Source organism: Pectinophora gossypiella, chromosome 1, assembly GCF_024362695.1.
Source record: "Pectinophora gossypiella chromosome 1, ilPecGoss1.1, whole genome shotgun sequence".
NCBI classification, from domain to species: Eukaryota; Metazoa; Arthropoda; class Insecta; order Lepidoptera; family Gelechiidae; genus Pectinophora; species Pectinophora gossypiella.
In genome coordinates, this window is record NC_065404.1 from 5,038,530 (window position 1) to 5,059,878 (window position 21,349).

The following is a 21,349-nucleotide window of genomic DNA, read 5'->3' on the forward strand; positions in this document are numbered from 1 at the left end:
TTTATTTTTCACAAATGTAGCACTTATTAGCTAGGCATTAATTTTATGATAAAATTAATAATCTTTACAATATACAAATTCCTTAAAACATCCATAAAATATTGGTTTATTTCAAAACATATGTACATTATAATAACTATTGATACATATAATATAGTATGCCTAGGTGATATGGGAGTGGGCCGTAGCTAAGGCACGTGGTATTAGTATATTGCATGACACAGTACGAATGAGCAAGCGTCGCGGCGTTGACGTCAGCGCGGTGACGTCACGCGCCTGCGCGCCGCTGCCATCATTCAATTACTACCATGATCAAATAATAGATTCACCGATATTATAATAATAGTATAAAATATACCCACTAAATGATAAACAGTTACGCCGAGTCGGCGTGAAGCTACTTGAGAAGATTTCTTTACAAATGAGAAGCTAGCTAGTTAGGAACTTACAAATTTAGTTCGATAAATAAAACGTTACAATAAGAAATGTAATTGAATAATAAATAATTTACATAATTACGGTTTTACATTGTCCATTATTGTTATATGTAACGAGACAATTTGGGAGTATTTCTGAACTGTCACCGTACATTGGCGCGACGCTTGGAAAAATACTCCCCAGAAATGTCACTATATATAAAAATCAGGTTTATAATTATGCATAGTAAATAACAGTATTATTATTATTACAGAGAATTAAAATTATTAATGACAAGCATGGAGAAAAATAAAGTGGACTATTAAATTCAAAATAAATTGCATTCATTTTGTTAATTTAGAATTTTAAATTTTCTTTGGTAAATAAACCATTTCCGAATGCGTTGAAACACAAAAAGTGAAAGATATTGTGGAATGAAACAACACGAACAATGCAATAGCTGCCCTAATAAAATATAATTTATAAAATGCATCTCAAAAATAAGCGTAAATCTACGATGAATTGCAATTTATCAAAACACTTAAGTACATAGATTTGAAATTCGTATGTCAGTACATGAATGGAGAAGAGATTTCGGACTTACATCTAATAAAAAACATAAAAGCAATAACTGGACAAGCGACAGAGCTGAACTTGAGTCAATATAAAACTAAGATAAACAAAACTCAACATAGCTTTCGTTGGAGGAATGTAAACAGTAGAGCAATAATAAAACAGCGTTTATATCTTTATCAACAAGGAGTGCAGTAACAACATGCGTCGAGGCCTGCTTCGCTAGCACCACGGGTGTTTAGACACGTCTATATCACAGCTATCCCGAGCCCGCGCCCCGCGCCCCGCGCCCCGTACGGGCTGACCCTCTACGTTATGTTATTATACACATTGTAATCACTTCCACTACAACTAAGGTCAACTCGCTAACCTTACAAGCCAAACGTAACTCTAACATTGATTGTTGCTTGACAGTTATCATATAAAGGCTTGTCAAAATCGTAAATAAACAGCTACGATGTAACAACGAGCTAGTTTGGTCCAAAGCGTCGAGTCGACCGTTACATCAGTGCATCACGTCTGGTCGAAAAGGGGAAGATGGACCAGATATTATTGCCGTTAGTTTTGTACTTTTATATCACAACTAAAGCGGTCTTAGTAAACATTACCATTTAAACACGAATTTCAATACGTTTCCTAATTAATTAATGTACACAATAACTCCCTACATTGGTGTCGATTCACACAACCATTGGAAATTGGGATACATTGAATATAACAAGTTATAATGTATAAGTTTTGTACATAGAATTTGGAACAACAATTTTGGAGGTTGAACAAATACGGAAATAACTTTGGCACCTAATTTTGTTGAACATTTTTAAATAAACACCTATACAACTTTGGTGTCATACATCCATGCATCCTATTGCTTATTACACATTGTTTGGAGTAACGAATCATTTTATGACTACTGGACAAATATACATAGATAATTGGGTATGTAAGGTATTTTTGGATGTATTTTTAATATTTTTTTTTTAAATATCTCCTAAAGTATGCTGAATGACGTTTATACCCTTGCCTTTGCTTAGTTTGTATCAAAATTTTAGTATTGACATTTTGTTAGGTAATGTGCCCAAACCTATGGACGGTCCCTAAGAGTATTCAGGCCCAATAAGATACATACAAATAATATTTTGTTACTTTTTCGTTTCTTGAAGTTTGTATAGTATATGGTTCTTCAACATGATGGGGTTCAGTGATCCTTATTATTATTGAAGTTATTTCATTAAGTTTGTTAACCGTACACTCGTAGGACACCCCAGTGATGACCACAGATTATATTAAATTTTATTTATTATATAAACGGCATTTGACAACGACAATTTGGGTAAACAGACTACCTTTACAGGTCACATGAAGGTCAAATGAATGCACGATTATTGCTAAAATAAACACCATCCAGCTAAAAATAGAGAAATAAAAACGCTAAATAAGACGAAATCTCGAAATGGTTTTAGAATTAGCGTAACTTTTGTTCCCTTACATACCGAATTAGGCAGCGTAGTTCATTGCGTAACCTACCAATTAGAATATAGTAAGCTCAATTTTCACTACTCAAAAAGTCCTATACTATAAATTGATCATGTGATTCGAGGAAGCCCGTCTGGAGTCTTATGTAATTAAGTAACATGCGGATATAAAGTCCTACTGATTGAGCAACTACTGGAGAAGATTCTCTACAAAGTTATGGCACTGTCGTTCGTTACATTAGCGTGCGAGTGCGTCGCGAGTGCGACAACTAACTCTTGATAACAAGTCCAGAACTATCTGGCTAAGTAAATTGTATACATCTTAGGAGGTTCAGCTCTACTGATAATTCTTGTTCTCAAGTCAAATGTCACACTGACACGCACTTTGCAGAGTTCGCAGCACTTAATGGGTCCCTAAATTGGTGTAAATCGTATCTAATGTAAAGTGAAAAAGTTAGTATTACGTGTTGATAAATTTCGTAACCAGTGCAATCGTGTAGACTTCAAATTTCAAAGTTCAATTCCTATCGAGTTGGAAAACGTTCCGCGTCAGTATCTAGCGTCGTTATAACATTTGAAACGAACTCACGAAACAATACTGACGCAGACACAATTCTTACAACTCTTCAACTACACAAAATGCTACTTGATATTTAATAAAGTCTCATTAAAAAACAGTGCAAAAACGTAGTACTAAAGTGCTTCAATTTGCCTAGTATATGTGGTTAGTCCCTGTTAACGTGTCAATCGCGACACATGCGACGTTTTGGCGGAGGGTATCCATAACTACTATCACGCTTCCCTGTCACTATTTAAGTGCCAGCTTAAGAGTGACGGAGAGAGGAGGCCAATCATTCAGTCTATAATAAAAGCCGAAACGTTCGCATGTGCTCGGCTCCTGTATATCCAGCTTACAAATGGATCGACGCCATGAGTGTCGGCTTTCTATGTAAATTATAACAAAAATAACTTCTAACAAAATGCTCATCTGGTTGAAAACGGTCGTACAAAAATAAAATTTATAATGCTAAATGAGAGACCATGTGTGTAAAAATGAATTTTATGCAAATTTAAGTATGCCGAACCGATCGAATTAGGTCATCGTCGGTAATTGTATTATCGTTATCTACTGATGAATTAAGTAACACTTGATTAAGAAAGCATGATTATAGGATTATAATCCTCTTCGTGATACTTTCGAATTTATTCAAAATTTCAGCGTATACAATTATTATGCCGTTTGCGGCGACATGTTTCAATGATGCACTAACATCGTACATACGTGAACAAGCTGATGATTCTCGCCTCAAACCCACCGCGCACTTATAACACAAGCAAAAATTTAATAAAATAGAAAATCATCATAATATCAACACAATAATGTAACTAGTATTTACACAATCCCAATGAAATCTAACAAAAATATAAACGAAAATGTTTACAAAAATATTGTTGATTACAATTTTTCACTCATTTTCATTTTGGATTCATTTTTTTTAAATTTCGAGTTATTCTAATGAGAGCGCATATCCAAATCGAATAAAATAATTTTTCAATTTTGTATGACAATGTGAGTATAAAAATTTTCTTTTCTTTCTAGTATATCTTTTCAATCAATGACGCTGAAATTGACTTAGCCGACTGAAATTTCAGGATTTTCTTTTTTACGAGTAAGGCAAGTACGTTTTTGAATTGAAACTTTACAAAAACTACACGCGTCGACGCGTACATTACGGTGTAGGTGTTACGACGTCTGAGTACTAACCGTGTAGACGACGCCACGTTTCGAGGTATCTCTCCGTAGAGGAAGTCTTGGAGCGAGGAGCGAGGACTGGCGGCCACTAGTGGCTACTATCAGCTACTGGCAGCCACTGGCGCCTACTGTCGCGGCAGTGACGCATTGGCCGGCAGGGTGGAGCTGCGCTGCGAGGCATTCATGTACGCCGCTTTCAAGTTCGACCGCATCGAATCCCTGAAAACAATACGCGTAAATTATATTTCGCCATCCATTCGTCCTGTTACTTCTATCGAATCAGGATTTACAATGGTTTCAATACTAAACTCCAGCCAAGAAAGTCAGGCCAAGAGAAATTACGTCAATGCAACCTTGGGTGATAAACTAATAAACCAAGATAAAAGGTTGCTACTTTTCACACGTCCTTAACACTTACCTGGTGTTGTCGAGGACAGTGTAGTGGTGGTAGGGCGTGGGGCGTGGGGCGTGGGGGCGTGGGGCGTGTGGTTACCTGGGCGACAGCTTGGTGTGGTCGTGGTTGGTGTGGTGCGCGGCGCGGTAGCCGTAGCGCTGCACGCGGCGCGCCAGGCGCGCCACCCAGCGGCGCTGGTCGGCCGCGCCGCCCGCCAGCAGCAGCAGCTCGCGGGCGCGGTCCGCGTGCAGCTTGCACGCCGCCACGCCGCCGCCGCCGCCCTCGCCCTCCGACACGTGCTCCGCGTGGATCTTCATCCGGCAACCTTCCAGCGAAACAATTCGTATTTAAAGTGGCCGCATTTTACGAGCAAAGTGACACTTAGTATTTCCTAAATTCAAACCTTGATGGAATTAAAGGTAGATAAGTGGTTATGTTTTCGATGCGTTTCATTTTGCATTATACACTTTAAAACAAACAAGAACAAGTATGTCACCGTTTATCCCCCAAGGGGGCAATAAGGGATGGTAAAGTTTACATAGTGCGAAACGTTATTGATACTCAAGCGGACACTTGTGAACCTTACGATACATGTTATTTTCAAAATGTATCCGCCCTAAAGTGATGATAGGGGATAAGTTGTTGTACAGGGCGGTTCTGTGGCATTTTTGCTAAAATGTAATTGGGCCAAATGTTAATACTCACGGCGACACTCGTAGGCCTGTGGCGGACGGAACATGTGCCAGAGCGGGCGCGTGCACACCTCGCACGCCGTCGGGATGTGGTACGTGATGCTCACCAGGTCGTGGCCCTTGTGCTGCACCGTGTTACCTGCGGGGGCACGGGTTACTTTAATAATTGAATAAACTAGTAAACCTATTACAAAAAGGCCGTCGAATGAAACGAAGTATAGTGGCACAGAATAATATAACACAGTTAATTTGATTTGTTTTTTTTAGATTTAAGCTAATATTTTTTTATATTTAAGTATTTTCTGGGGCTCAGCTGAAAATCAGCGTCGTGGCACTCCCTCAATGTCGGAGTGTCACATCATCTCGCTGAGCTAACGTCCCTTTTTAGAAATAAGGTTTAAATTTATTATTTTAATAAATAAATAAATAAATTTTGTTCAATATTCTACTCTGTGTACCTACCTACTTATTTCTAAAATAAATTATTTTCTTCCTTTGTTTCTTTGAACAAGGAAGAGTAATTTCGTCCCTGACAAATCTTTAAGTTAGGTGAGCACATGCGGACATACAAGCGATGTAACGCTAGGGACATGATAAAGGTGTGATCTCACTGGTGTGGTCCTGCGTGTCAGCGGGTAGGTCCTGCGCCTCCCCCGGACGCCGCGCCTCGCCCTCGCCCGCGTACAGCAGCTGGAAGATGCGCGGGATGTCCTTCGCGTCCGCGCGGATCACGTCGCCCTGCGTCACTGACCGCACGTGGAACACTTTGCTGGAACCGAAATGAATTTACTTAGACAAAGTTGCTCTAAAATAGATAATAGACTACTGAACACAATGACGCACAGTGATTTAAAGACACGACACACATACAACTTTTTACCTCTACCAATGTGATAAGTTTTATATCTAAGTAGAAGCGTTACAAGTTACAAAGTTCTCTCAACTCTTTTAGAGTAAGACAACTGTTTTCACACATTTTTTTTGCCATATAACAAAAATAGTTCAAATAAAGTTAAAAGAAAATTCTAATTTTAAGTTTACTTTTTTAAACAGGGGCCTTTTATGAATACCAAACTATTAGCGATATTCTTGACTCTCGTGCTATCCGTATCTTTGTCCGTCATTCATTAGTAAAACAGGCAGGGTTTCACGTTTAAAGCACAGACAATCTATTACAAACATAATGTATATATCCTATACTGTAAAACATGAGCTTCCATCACAAACCTCAAGTCCAGAATCATGACAGGATCCGTGGTATTCTGCTTGTCACTTTCGGTATTATAGAATATGATCTTCTTAGAAGACACCACGACATATTGTTTCTTCCAGCCGTGTCTACGTATATTCTGTTTGAAGGGCACGGACAGCCAGCCTTCTAGAGTCTGCTCTGTCTCGCCGTCCTCGGCGTCCGCTGACGACTGCGACGCTGTCTCGCTCGTCAAAGCTGCTAGCTTCTCTTTTAGCTGCTCGATTTCTACGTCTTTGCTGTCGACCTGAGAGAGGAAAGAGAAATTATTAGTTTTCGTTCAAGAGTACTCTTAACCGGCGTGCGTCTATAAAGACTTTGACGAGAGTGGAAGACGTGGAATTCCGTGATCTCTGCCTACCCCAGTCAGTCAGCCTATGCCAGTCGTGGGGACGCTATTGCCGCTCTCGTAATGGACTTTTCAGCCATACAAGACGATGCCACAGAAACGCCTTATAAATCATCTAATCAAGATGTAAAGGCCTATGATGATGATGTTCCTATGTATGTAAGAAAATTGGTTGAATGTAAAGTCTAAGAGAATTGATATGAAATTTGTGTTTAACACGAGTAAAAATATTTATTTCCTTGACGTGTCGGGATGCTTCTTTAGCAAGAACAGCTTATCTGCCTTTCCCTAAATAAAGTTATACAGTTATACTAAAGTTATACTTTTATTACGTGCAATATGTATTGGACCTACGCAAATGCCATTGTCTCGAAGCGCTTATAGGTCCCGGCAGACTTCTTGAGTATCGACCTTGACTGCGCACAACCGAATTTTAGATCTCTTTGGTGGTGCGGTACGGGGCGCGGGGGCGGGTGAATACCGCATTGACCGGCTATTGGTCGATCAGTCGATACTTCCCCCGCGCACTCTGTCTTCGTCCCTTTGACTCCCGAATACACTTGCGTGCAGTGAAACTGTCACGTTTTTGTTATTGCTCTTTTATTAGATTTTTTGTTATTGCTCATTTTTTTAAGTTTAAGAATTAGTTACTAGCACGAGGTCTATGTCTACAGATCCAAAACCTAGCACTAGCTCTGGTATTGCTGGTTTCAATCTCATGCCTCCTAACACAGACTTTGTAGTCTAAAAGGAGTCATCATCATGTAAAATAATATTGTAACTCTGTTTTAATTAATAAAGACATTTCATTTCATTTCATGGAAGGAATATCATACTTACCTGACGATTAGTTTTTTATTAAGTATAATAATATAATATAAGTTTTAATAAACTATAATAATATAGATAAGTTTAGTTTTATTTACATAATTAATAATATACTTAATAATTGTTTTTTTTTTAATGAAGTTAAGAAAATAATCAAAAGTTCATTTTTTTTGCACGGAAGTGTACGTGCGCGAACTTTCCTACGACAACAACAACTACGACACTCGATGCTCAAGAAGTTTGCCGGGAGTTATACTAATATCAAAGGCATTGCTAGTATTTGGTCCAATTTGCACCCGTATCTGTTAGTATGCATATAGTACGCCCCTCATATGTCCAGCAGTTAATGCTGCGAACCCTTCAGGTCGCGCTGCAACTTGTGTAAGTATAGTTACCTCCATAGCGAGCCGCAGCCTCGTTTGCTGCTCCTCCAGCAGTTGCTGCTGCGAGTCCTGCAGGTCGCGCTGCAACTTGGCCACCAGCTGGTCGAATTTCTCCTTCTCCCTCGTCAACTCTTGCTGCAACTTGCGGTAGTCCTTGTCTTTGCGCACCGACATCTTGCTCTTGGTCTTCGAGTTCGCTGGGTTCATGTCCTTTCTGTAAAGGCACAAAATAAAGGGTGAATAACATTAGCATTAGACGTCCTCATACATCCTACTTCTGGGTAAAATGTATCTCAATACATAGATAGCCAAATGTGCATGATTTGTGAGGTAATGTGTACCTTTGTCCTCGTAATGCTACCGACGTTAAATTCAACAAATACATTACATTTTTACACGTAGGCGTATCGCACGAAGGGCGTAATTTACACTAATTAGTTGATAACTTAAGCTTGGAAACGCACATTCATAGCTACGAAATAGAGCTAGCTAAATAACACTAGCCAGAATCTAATTTCCTGTAAATGCAATCAAATGTCCATTCATTCGTTTCTTCATTCATTCATTCATTCCTCCATTCATACTTTCGCTAGCTGTTTATCTGGTAACTACCAGATTCAACTATATACGGTACCTGTTCATGATCTCGGCGAGCTTGTTGACGGCCTGTTGTTTGAGCATGATCTCCGAGTTGAGCTTCTTGTTGAGCCGCTCCACCTCCTCCTGCATCCGCTGCATGGTGGCCGCGCGCTCCGCCAGCGCCGTGTTGCTGCGGCGGAGTTCCTCTACCTCCTGAGTAAAGAGTGATATTAGTTATATGACACTAAAGTGAAACCAGTGAACTGAAAAGGTATAACACCGAATCGACTAAGAGGGAATGTTCAGTTGGTTTGAACACAGAGCAGATGAAGGATAATGGGATTACGAAAGCAGTATATAAAGCGAAGGTTGATGACAGGGCTAGCAGAGGAAGGCCTAGAAGGATGTACATTGACCAAATTGGAGACGTCCTTAGAAAAGGTTCAGTACGATCTACACTGAAACGGCGTGCGTGTATGAAACAATTGATGAATGTGGAGGAAGCAAGAGAAGTATGTCAGGATCGAAGCAAATGGTATTCCAAAAAAAATGTTAGCTTGAGTAACAGAACCTGAGCACTAGTCTCTTCCCGTAAACTACATACATACAATACATAAACTCACGCCAGTAATCCCTAATGGGGTGGGCAGAGCCACAAGCAATCAAAGACAACTTGCAGCCGCTGTTGATACGAAGTCCTAAGATGAATATGATGAACCTTATTTTACTATATGCCCGGGAAGCAGAACGTGTTCTATGTTTTTTTTATGCGCTCCCAGTCCAGCGTAGAATACTCAGTCCCCGTAAAACTTATGAATCATATTCCATCACCCTGCAGGGCTAACATAAGCAACATAATCAATTTTGTCGAAACCGATAAGTTTGTTTTTTCCCTAACACGCGTGTCACGTGATTTTGTTCGTATTTTGACAGAACGACATGATTTATTTGAGTTCATAATATATGAACTCATATCGATTGGTGTTAATAAGCACCAATCGATAAAACGACAGAATTATATCGTCCGAATCGATAAAATGACCGTGACAAAATTTTATCAGGTTGCGCATGTTGGCCCTACTGGTGTTATCTGTCACTACCTTCCGCTGCAGGTCGACGGTGGCGCACATCTCATGGTCGCGGTCCCGCAGGTTCTGCACGAGCGCGTCCCGCGCCGCCAGCTCGCTGCGGTGCGACGCCAGCGCGTCGCGCATCTCCAACTCTTTCATCGTCTTCTCCTTCTCAAGCTCGCCCACCGTCTCTTCTGCTATCGACCTGTCCAAAGGATGCGGGTTAGAAAAAGACGGCTCTCTTTTTAGCCTTTAGGCAATATAATAAGTTCAAATTCAAATTCAAAAACATCTTTATTCAGTAGGTAACATAGTTACACTTTGAATCGTCAATTTTTACATAACGAACGTCTCATCCGCCTAAAACTACTGCAGCTAAGGAATAATGAACGGAACTGCTCCCCACCAGCGGCTAAGTTTTGAGTTTACCTCATCCCTCTTCGGTATTACTTTAGTCTTCACTCGTATGGCGTCAAACGTCACACACAGATGCGCATGCACCAGAATGTCACTGTGTAGTGTTTGTGTAAAACGAGGTTTTTTGTATGAAGTGTCCCGGGTGTGGGGCCAACAATGAGTGCTTTGTGCCTTCCCACGTCCTTTCACACCATGTCGGGTTGTTTTCCAAAATCGATACCAACATAACGAACGTCGCGACACGTTTTATCCTCAGCCAACTGGTGTTATACCTGGCGATGGCCTCGGAGTCAGCTCGCGCGATGGCCAGCTGCAGCTGGTGCATGAGCGAGGCGCGCTCCTGCTCCAAGTCCCGCGCGCTGCGCCCGCTGTCCTCCAGCTGTTGACGCAGCTCGCTGGCTTGGCTGCGGTACACCAGGCAGTAGTGCTGCTCATTCTCCAACTGTGATCGCAGCTCCTCGCACTGTTCATAGGAAAAACGTAGAGGTTAATAAGCAGATTCCGGCCTCAGTGGTCCAGTGGTTGAGCGTTGGGCTAACGATCCGGAGGCCCCGGGTTCGAATCCCGGTGGGGATACATCACAAAAATCACTTTGTGATCCCTAGTTTGGTTAGGACATTACAGGCTGATCACCTGATTGTCCGAAAGTAAGATGATCCGTGCTTCGGAAGGCACGTTAATCCGTTGATCCCGGTTACTACTTACTGATGTATGTACTCGTTACATGAGCCATGTCAGGGGCCTTTGGCGGCTCAGTAGTAACCCTGACACCAGGGTTGATGAGGTTGATATTCCACCTCACAACCCACACGATTAGAAAAAGTTCCTATGGAAATAGGTATAGAAGATTGTCGTTAAGCGTACTCTAGTCCTACTAAGACTGAATTGGGGATGTCAAAGATAATGGGGCGGAAATCTTCTTCTATCGTGTGGGTTGTAAGGTAGATTACCAACCTCATCACGTAACGTAAGCATCATGGGCATAACACGTTACATCTCTGAGCAAAGAATTAAGTGGGAGCTACATTAGTAAAATGTATTTCATATAAAACGTTTTTGTGTGTACCGTTCTAGGCGCAAAAGTAAGTAGTCGTTACATGAGTCATGTCAGGGGCCTTTGGCGGCTCAATAGTAACCCTGACACCAGGGTTGATGAGGTTGGTAATCCACCCTCACAACCCACACGAGAGAGAAGAGAGCGGAAAAGTTTTTTGTTACAATTTCACTCTCTTCTTTACTCAACTCTAACTCTCTTTTCAAATCCAACTCGTGATTAAAAATGCTGATTAAACGAATAAGGAAACCATCGTGTATAAACTAATTATTTGTTTATATTAAGTACACAAGCAATCAATTAGTTTATCATGTCAAACTTAATTAATTACTAACGATACACCAGTTAGTAGGTCAAGTAGGGAGACAGAGGATAATAATTTATTACAAATTGCAATATGTATTACGCATCTGTCTATCAACACGACTAAGTTCCGAACAGAAATCGATTTCAATTAAAAATAAATTTGAACAAGCCCATCATTTTAAGGATCAATTCTGTCGTATCTGTTTCTCTTTTTCTCTATGTCTCTAGGCAACCACAGATTTATAATAAACTAGCTTTTACCCGGGGCTTTGCACGCGTTAAATTCGAGGTAACACGGTTTCCCTTTCCTAATGCACCAATTCCTAGGTTTCTACCTTGAAAACTGCGAAAAGTCCCACATAAAATTTCACCCCCTCTTTGAAGGGATTGGGCGCAGATTTCCAAAAAAGGTGCACGATTTTTTTGTTAGTCACAAATAATCCACATATCATTTTTTAGCTTTCTACCTTGAAAATTGCAAAATGCCCCACACAAACCACACAAGCAAACGGAAAGCCAATAAAAATCAAATTTTGTGTTTATTAATTAATTAAAAAGTATTGTATTGTTTAACGGTCTGCAGTATCGATACGGGCACTAAATTTTTGCTTGATAGGTCATAATTTTTGCCGCCGACCGCCTCGTTAATCAGTATGAAACATGTGCAATTATAATGCGTAATAAAATTGAAACTAGTTGTGATGACCAGAGCAGGCTCGAAGCGGAGATGTTCTTACATTCCTGTACCACCATTTTACTCACTGTCTGCCTAACAACAATATAGCGATAAACCTACATTGCGTGATTGTTGAGAATATTGATAACGTTGCTCTTTAACAAACAGGTCATGTACATCAAAGTGGTATAAGTTTATAAAGTTGACTGTTGGAGAATGAGCCTAGAGAATGCTGCCAGCCTCATAATGCAAGTGTTTTATAGGCGATGCTCGCGGCTGTGTTTGCTTAACATTAGCATTAAACAAATTCACGGCTTACAATGAAGCAGGTATTATGTATTTCAATTGTATTGGTTTCGTGGAAGGTTTTTTTTTGCTCGCGCGCCGATAATATGACCCATATACTGGCTGTCCTGTACTCGACATGACATTTTTGTTTCCATGTGAAACTAGATCGGCGATATACATTTCCGGTGTAATCGAACTGAAATGCTTATGTATAAACAAAATACATTTTTTAAGTTTTTTTTTTTTCAACACTACCTGTCTTGATCTTGACTTATAGCTAAAACAAAAGTCAAAACTTTTTAATTTTAACAATTCAGACATCTCAAAAATAGATTTGCAAACTAAACAAAAATCAAGGCGACAACGCACTTGGTTCTAAGAAAAGATATCATAGTTTTTGAACAAGCATCTATTTTCTAGGAAGACCCGAGGCAGCCGAGCGGTTTACTATTTCGCTCAACAGCACCTCAGCACACCTTATCGAAAGGTAACTAGTTACGATATTTTTTTTATAAATTTTCCATATATTTTATTCTATTTTAATCTAGTCGACACGTGATTATTTAATATAAAAAAAGCGAAAAAGAAAAGACGACGACCTTATTAATTTATTGTTTCCGACGTTTTAAAATACATTTTTAAATTTATAATTTGTCGAGGAACCAAAACATATATTATGTTGTTTCATTTCATGAGGATAAATATCAAGTATTTAATAAAGTGATATTCATAATTTTCGTTTTATTTTGAGGCGTAACGCGGCATAAAGCCAAAATAACATACGCTATTTCCCATTGTAATTCTAGAACATTCAAACGAAAGAAATCTTCCTCTCCAAAAACAATAAGTAATTATAGTCGACAATTGATGGATGGCCTAACATTCGTATTTATGTTTCAATCTCTTTAATCTGCACAACAAATCTTACAAAGTTAATGTCATAAATATCAAGGCCAGTTTAAAAAAGCATTCGTCGGCCAGGTCGTGAGTTTAGGTATATTATATACGCATAATGATATTATACGGCAGAATACAATATATCTATCTAGCGCTGGTTATGATTTGTTTGAACGAACGTACTTTGAAATAGGGACACTATTTATATTTGTAATAACTTACAATCGTGACAAAGTTCGTTGCATAACTGATAATGTCATTAGTACCAATACTGTGCCAATCACACACAAACACAAACAGCCTATATACGTCCCATTGCTGGGCACAGGCCTCCCCTCAATCAACCAGAGGGGTTATGGAGCATACTCTACCACGCTGCTCTACTGTGGGTTGGTGGAGGTGTTTTAACGGCTAATCGCCGGGACCAACGTACCCTCCGAAGCACGGAATCATCTTATTTTTTCAGACAATCAGGTGATTCGAGCCTGTAAAGTCCTTACCAAACAAAGGACAGTCTCAAAAAGTGATTTCGACAATGTCCCCATCGGGAATCGAACCCGGATCTCCAGATAGTGAACCTAACGCTCTAACCACTAGGCCACAGAGGCTGTTACTGTGCTAATTATCGAAAATTGCCACGTATTTTAGACAAATAATCATCATCCTGTCCTTATCCTTGTCTATGTGAGGTCAACACAACATGTATTCCTCTTCCATTCCTTTCTGTCAGTCGTCATCTCGATACTCACACCTTTCACACACATATCTTCTTTACACAATCCATCCACAATTTCTTGGGTCATCCCCTACCTATACCCATTCCATATTTATACCCATAACTTTCGGTATATGCCTTATGTATTTGTTTACGTATTATAAAACATTATTGTTAAATATTCAATGGTGATATTAGTGGTGGACTTTGAGCCTGATAGTATACATATTATATCAAGGAAATTGAACGTCATAAGAATGATATGAAAACTTATACGTATAACCCCCTTCGTGGTCGAGTCATCGAGCTCACGATCCGGGAGTCCTAGATACGAATCACATGGATGCATATCACAAACATTTTTTTTTAAATTTTAAATATCGCGTCTCGCGTTTGACCACAATCTCACCTGATGGTAAGTGACAATGTGGTCTACGGTCTTCTTCTATCGTGTGGGTTGTGAGGTGGAGTACCAACCTCATCAACCCTGGTGTCAGGGTTACTATTGAGCCGCCAAAGGCCCCTGACATGACTCATATAACGACTACGTACTTACATCAGTAAGTAGTAACCGGGACCAACGGCTTAACGTGCCTTCCGAAGCACGGATCGTCTTACTTTCGGACAATCAGGTGATCAGCCTGTAATGTCCTAACCAAACTAGGGACCACAAAGTAATTTTTGTGATATGTCCCCACCGGGAATCGAACCCGGGACCTCCGGATCGTGAGCCCAACGCTCAACCACTGGACCACGGAGGCCGTTTACGGTGGATCACGCTTATCTAGCAAACATAACTTTGTGATCCCTAGTTTGGTTGGGACATCGCAGGCTGGTCACCCAATAGTCTAAAATTAAGATGATCCGTGCTTCGGAGGGCACGTAAAGCAATCCCGGCTCCCATTTACATTACCCACGTCAAGCATTTGGCGGGTCAATAGTAACTCTAACACCAGGGTTGATGTGGTTGGTCATTAATTTCACAACTCACACGCGCGAAGATAAGAATGATTCTTTGAATTGTAGCAAACGAATGACCTCTGCTTTATGTATTGTTGTCTGTTGATGTACAGAACACTAGTCCATAGATTTAGAAGTACATAGACTCCGCCTCGCGCTAAAGCGAGTGAGGTCAAGCGCGCAAATCACATCAAAGCAGCGGAATCCTCGGCTCATTTGCATCGCCACGTAATTACAAAACTTGCGTATGAATTGTTTTTATTTATAGCATTCTTCGCCAGTTCTGACAATAATGTTCCTTGAATTGTAATGAATAAATTATTCTATTAAATGGACAAATCGCATCGTATCAATGACTAAGACAGTAGAAAAACCGCTGTGTACGTAATCGTGTTTATTTATTCGGCGGCGCGACGCACGCGCGCGAATAAGGCAAATGCGCGTGTGTGGAGACGACAGGCTGTATGCTCAGCATGTTTGCCGTTGGCAGTGAGTCACAGTTTCGTAATGCCGGAGGACAGTCGGCGCGATGAGATTATGATTAATTCACAGAAACACACTAAAAGCCTTGTTAGGTTCAACGACTGGATTTACGGTGCCGTATTAGACTTGATTAGAATCGAATATGCTGGATTAACACGATAAATGCTTATCTAGCTATCTGTACTTTGGAGATATTATATTTTTTTCGAAACAAATATTTTTATCTACAACGACTTCCGTTGCCCTTTAACCTGTTACTTATTTTTAATATACCCAAAAACATTGCGTCTTTCTTTCCTTGCGCACATGAACGCGCTTCTATTAAAGTCATGTGTTTGCGCATTTTTGCGACGGGTAAGTAGGATAATTTAACTGCCGCATTGAAAACAAGAAATAATGTATTGATACTTGCAACAGTGTCGAAATATCGGGAGTCTCATATCCCTGATTTAAACGCGATAAAAATCCGTTATTATGTGTTTTAATTATAATGTATTGAAAATTTATAATTACATCAAAATTTACAAATATTTTGGAAAAATAGACCGTAATGTTTTCCATTACATTTGTCACAAGATATATTTGCAAAAAAAATTTTTTTGGATAAGTCATGATGTAGTAAAAATAACACTTGTTTGTTGTATTTTATGTACTTGCAATACTGAGATAGGTCTTCTAAAGAGAAATCTTTTGATTTTTTTAAGTCATATTCAGAGGACCCGTGACTACAACTAAAACTTGTGACGTGCGAGATACCCTCGCACGGATCTGTCGCTCTGTACTACTGAGAAGAATCTACACTTATAGGCCACTATTTTCATTCTGATAGGTTATATTTGACATCAATCTTATCTGACGGTAAAAGTAGTCTAGGAAACTAGACACGCTCACCTAGCAAATGCCTAGTTTCTCGACCCTGAAAACAAGTGTCTTCTTTTCGAGTGCGTCGATAACCGACCTCACGGGTCACCATGAGTGGGGAATATCATGGTATAAGAAGACCAGGTATGCTCAATCCTATGACAAACCGCCATTGATGACGTAAGTGTTACCATTAAATTGGTATCTCCAACATTCTAAAGACGTAAATTTTATTATTGAAAATTAAGTAATGACGACTAATGTATTTAATTACTATTACTTGTCACATACATAAAAATCATTAAAACTGTAAGTAAATCTTTTACTAAAAGTTCAAAATTTCGTTGCAAAGTAAATATAAAGACATTGGTCGTGGGTAATTTACTTTTTACGAAATGGCAACGCAGGGTGGGATGACGTCAGCTGGGCTAACCTTGAAATGTTAGCTGTCACTTTTGAGCATACGTGGTTTTGTTATACCATGGGGAATGTAATAAAGGATGTAGGTGGCGCTCACCCGGGCGTAGTGCATGTCCCGCTCGGCGGCGGCGGCGGCCAGCTTGTCGGAGGCGTCGTGCAGCGCGGCGCGCACGGCGTGCAGGTCGCGCGCGCGCGCGTCGCGCTCGCCGGCCGCCGCGCGCGCCGCCGCCTCCGCCGCCGCCGCCTCCCCGCCCGCCGCCGCCCGCGCCGCGCGCTCCTGCTCCAGCGCCGCCTGCAGCCCTATCACCTGCACACACGTCACACATTCAACAACCCACCTCAACACTCTTACAAGTTTTTACAAATAATACACGTATAAAACGGCTACTCTACACTCCCCACCAGCGTCTGAGCTGCGTTCACCTCACCCCCTCTCAAAGTTGAGACTTCAATCGTAAGAGCGTCAGACGTCACACACACAAGTGCCCGTGTACAATAATATTAATGTTGTCTGTGTAAAATGACGTTGCTTGTATGAAATGTCCGGGGTGTCCCATAGTCTTCTTCGATATACTCAATTCTTCTACCATTGTGGAAGACATCTTTAGCTTTTATTTTACCTGGAACATTCTGCCTTATTTGCTCTATTTGTGTATTCTAGATAACTGAATTATTAATCTAGCAAATCAAGGAAGTAGGTACCTTCTCAGACTCCTGGCGATATTCGCCCTCTAGTTTCTGCAGCCGCTGCTGCATCTGTCTGTAGTCGACGCTGAGCATGGACATCTGGCGGTCCTTCTCTTGACAGGCGGAGTCGGCGCGCACGCGGGCCGTCTTCTCCTCGTTCAACTTGCCTTGCAGCGCTGTGTCAGACCCACATGCTAGTCAAAACCGTTCCATATCACTATACATTCGGTCAAAATAAAGTTTCAGTAAATAAAGTAACATTATTATTACACATCAATGAAATAAATGGTAAAGATCATAAAAGGCAAATCAGATGACCTAAAACAAAGTTAGTTTGTAGATGACTTTTTGTGCCAAAGTAATAATAAAACAATCTATTTTGGATTTTTTTTAAGTAAAGGTTACGATTAAAGGATCGAAGGAAAAGAAAATAACATATTAACAAATAGATAGCGATACATTAGCAAATCGGACAATACCTTCAAATATTTTTTCCAATGTTCCTGAGGCATGCAAAAAGTGAAGGTTTGTGAAATAAATTTTAGTTTATCAGGGTGGTTAGCTCGGTTCAGTACGAGGGAAACAACACAGTTAACTTCGGGCGGTATGGGACAAGTACGAAAGCCAGCAACTCACCCTTGACGAGCTCGAGGTTGGCCTCCTGCTTGGACAGCAGCTGCGATCGCTGCGTGTCCTGGTGCGCGCGCACCTCCTGCTGGTAGAGGTGCTGCGCGGCGCGCGTCTCATGCGCCAGCGACGCGCACTCCTTCTCCAGCGCCGACACGCGCTCCGAAAGCTGCCGGTTGTCCGCCATGATCTGCGCCAGGCGCGCCGACGACCGCTCTAGTTCGGCGTGCGCCGCGTTCAGCCGGCTCGTGGCCTCGGCCACGGCCGCCTCGGAGCGCTGCTTGGCGGCCTTGACGGCGCCCAGCTCCTCGCTAAGCGCAGCACGCTCGCGCTCCAGCGCGTCCCGCTGCGCGCGCAGGCTGGCCACGGTGCCATCGTTGACGGCGGCGGCGGCAGCCTGCGCGGCGCTCAGCTCGGCCGCCTGCTTCCGCGACTTGGCCGCCGCCTCCGCCTCGGCCTTCAGTTTTTCACGGAGTTCGCTTAGCTGTTTCTCGAGGGCGTTAATCTTCTCGTTATACATTTGGAGGTTGCTGATCTCTTTCGATCTCTTGTTCTGCTCTTCTTCGAGGCGTCGTTTGGCATCGTTGAAGTTGGCCTCGGCCTTCCTTCTCGACTCGGCTTCCGCTTCAGCTTTACGCTGTATCTCTTTCAGATCGTGTCTCAATAGAGCTAGTTCCTTGTCGGTGTCTGCAATTATTTTCATGCTTCTGGTTTCTCTCTGGGAAAGCTCTTCGAGTTGGGCGCAGAGCATGATCTGTCTATCTTCCAGTTTACGCCGGCCGTCCCTCTCCCTTTCAAGAAGTTTCTCTAGCTGCAATATAGCTTCAGATCCGACATTATTTACATGATTGTTGGAAATTGTATCCACCACATCTGCAGCTTTTAGTTTACTGCAACAGAGCTGATAATCACCATTATAGGTAAAGCCTACAAATGGCAAGTGGTTGCCAACAAATGCTTTGGGTACAGGAAAAGATTCATCCAGTGCATCAGATTTCTCTATATCATCAAAATTCCTTGTATCATCATCACTTGACAATTCTGGGACAACTGGAGGCACTGAGTCTCTAAGGTTTTCAAAACTCCATTGGTCATTTTTAAAGAAGGGATGCTGTTTTATTTCATCAACACTGTTTTTACCCAATCTTTTTGTTCTATCTGTAAGTAAGCCCCTAATGAGAGACTTTGCTTCTTTCGAGATTTCTACATCATCAGGAAATTGCAATGAATTTCTGTGATCCATGATCTTTCCATAAGTTCCTACTAAACTGTCAGCATAAAAAGGTGGATCACCTATTAACATTTCATATAAAAATATTCCCACAGCCCACCAATCACATTCACGCCCATATACGCCTTCTCCATTCTGGGACTGCAACACTTCAGGAGAAATGTAGTCAGGGGTACCCACTGCATTGCTTGCTCTCACTAAGCCATCAGGGCCCATACGCATGCAGGTACCGAAGTCAGCCAGTTTCAAGTGGCCATAATTGTCAATCAACATGTTATCTGGCTTCACGTCCCTGTGCACAAATCCCATGCCATGGATGACATCTAATGCTAGTACAATTTCCATAGTATAGAATTTGGCCCACTTTTCAGGAATATCATAGTTGGACATGAGACTTACCAGGTCCCCACCTGGCATGTAATCCATTACCATGTATAGATATTTTTGGTCTTGGAAGGCAAAATGAAGTTTGAGGATCCATTCAGAGTTTGCATGAGCCATGATGTGTCGCTCCTCCCAAAAAAATGTGGAATCTGACCTTTTAATCATTTCTACTTTACTGAGGAGTTTCATGGCAAATACTTGATGTGTGGACTTGTGTCTGACTAGTTGTACTTCACCAAAAGCGCCACGACCAATCACCTTGATCAAATCAAAGTCTGCTGCCTTCATGCGCAAATCAACAATGTCTGAGGCAAATGTTTCATCTATAACAAAAGAACACAAGATTCAAGCTAGGTACAATGTTTAAAACACCAATTTCACATACATGGGTGTTTATTCAAACAAAGAACCAAATAAAGCAGAAAGTGAAATTTGTGGAATAATCAACTTTATAACAGACTTACACTGTGTTATACAATAATAAAGACCTATCTTATCTACTTTGTTTTATTTACATCAGCAGTTTCATATCAATTCTAATTACCTAGTATGCGCTTATTAGAATGTACTCTATCCACACTTTACTAAATACACATAATATACCCTTCAATCAAAGTTCCTGTGGCTGTCACTAAAAGCAATGATAATTAAGGGCAATAGATTGGTTGTTGTTCTATCATCAATTGGTACCAATATGAGTACTTCTAAAAAATTGTGTAATATAAAACTGAAGATATAGGACTAGAACTGTATAAAGAAGTGCTTACATCTGCTGGTGTAGGCTTCGACATTCTTCATACGGCGGATAGCAGGGTGGTCGCAGTCGGCGACGAGTGCCGTGACGGTGTCGAGCAGGCAGTCGACGTTGCCGGTGGAGCGCGGGTCGCAGAGCCGCTCCTCCAGCGCGCGCAGCCGCCGCACCCGCTCCTCGTCCTTCACCGCCTCCATGCTCAACCCTGTGTCTGACCTCACCCACTAAACGCCACCGCACATTCTCCGGACTACTGCTTCGACTCACACCGCCGTCATCGCGACACATTCACTGCACGATATTCCGCCGAAATGATGTTTCCACACCAATCAGTTCGATAAGCTATTATTCGTTATTATAACTTGTTGTAATATGTTTCATTATCGAAAAATAGAGTTGCTACAGCTCAGTATGACAGCAGATAAAGGTGGTTCTCACAACAAAGCATATGCACGTTTGCAAACATAACAGAGTGATTGATTGCATTTATGTCTTTCTTGTTGTTGTTAACTGTATATGAACACTGAATTATATTAATTATTGGCACAACATTGAAAAATAATGTAAAAATTACGAAATATTCAGCCGCTTGATTGATGAACGATGATCGAACAATAATGTGAAGTAAGCGACGTATTGCGAGAAGTTCGCAATGGCGATAGAAATTTTAAGTCCTTTATCGTTCAAGTTTTTATCTGTTGAAATTCAAACCATTATAAAATATGTAATGTTTAATATTATTTAACTAAAGAAGTAAATCTCAAAGGATTAAATGCTTTTTATAACAATAAATTAAATGAATTACGAATATATGTTACTCACAAAAATTG

General features: G+C 41.0%; 1 protein-coding gene across 1 annotated transcript; it reads right to left on the reverse strand.

The window, feature by feature from the left end:
- Positions 1 to 723: 723 nt before the first annotated feature.
- On the reverse strand, positions 724 to 21,142 carry LOC126381804 (rho-associated protein kinase 2). Its single transcript, XM_050031300.1, has 13 exons — positions 20,536 to 21,142; positions 18,163 to 20,091; positions 17,542 to 17,702; positions 16,937 to 17,146; positions 10,452 to 10,642; positions 9,793 to 9,967; positions 8,748 to 8,905; positions 8,126 to 8,327; positions 6,532 to 6,800; positions 5,916 to 6,073; positions 5,318 to 5,443; positions 4,712 to 4,937; positions 724 to 4,437 (listed from the first exon to the last, which is right to left on the reverse strand). The coding sequence occupies exons 1-13, from the start codon at positions 20,714 to 20,716 to the stop codon at positions 4,344 to 4,346; spliced, it is 4,080 nt and encodes a 1,359-aa protein (XP_049887257.1). The 5' UTR covers positions 20,717 to 21,142; the 3' UTR covers positions 724 to 4,343.
- Positions 21,143 to 21,349: the final 207 nt, after the last annotated feature.

Bases quoted from the DNA above. Each gene is read 5' to 3' on its own strand.
- LOC126381804 (XM_050031300.1), bottom strand. From the start codon at position 20,716: ATGGAGGCGGTGAAGGACGAGGAGCGGGTGCGGCGGCTGCGCGCGCTG. The intron at 9,968-10,451 runs GTATAACACCAG...TCCTTTGGACAG, and splicing joins GACTCCGAGGCCATCGCCAG to GTCGATAGCAGAAGAGACGG. The intron at 8,906-9,792 runs GTAGTGACAGAT...CTCTTTACTCAG, and splicing joins CCGTCGACCTGCAGCGGAAG to GAGGTAGAGGAACTCCGCCG.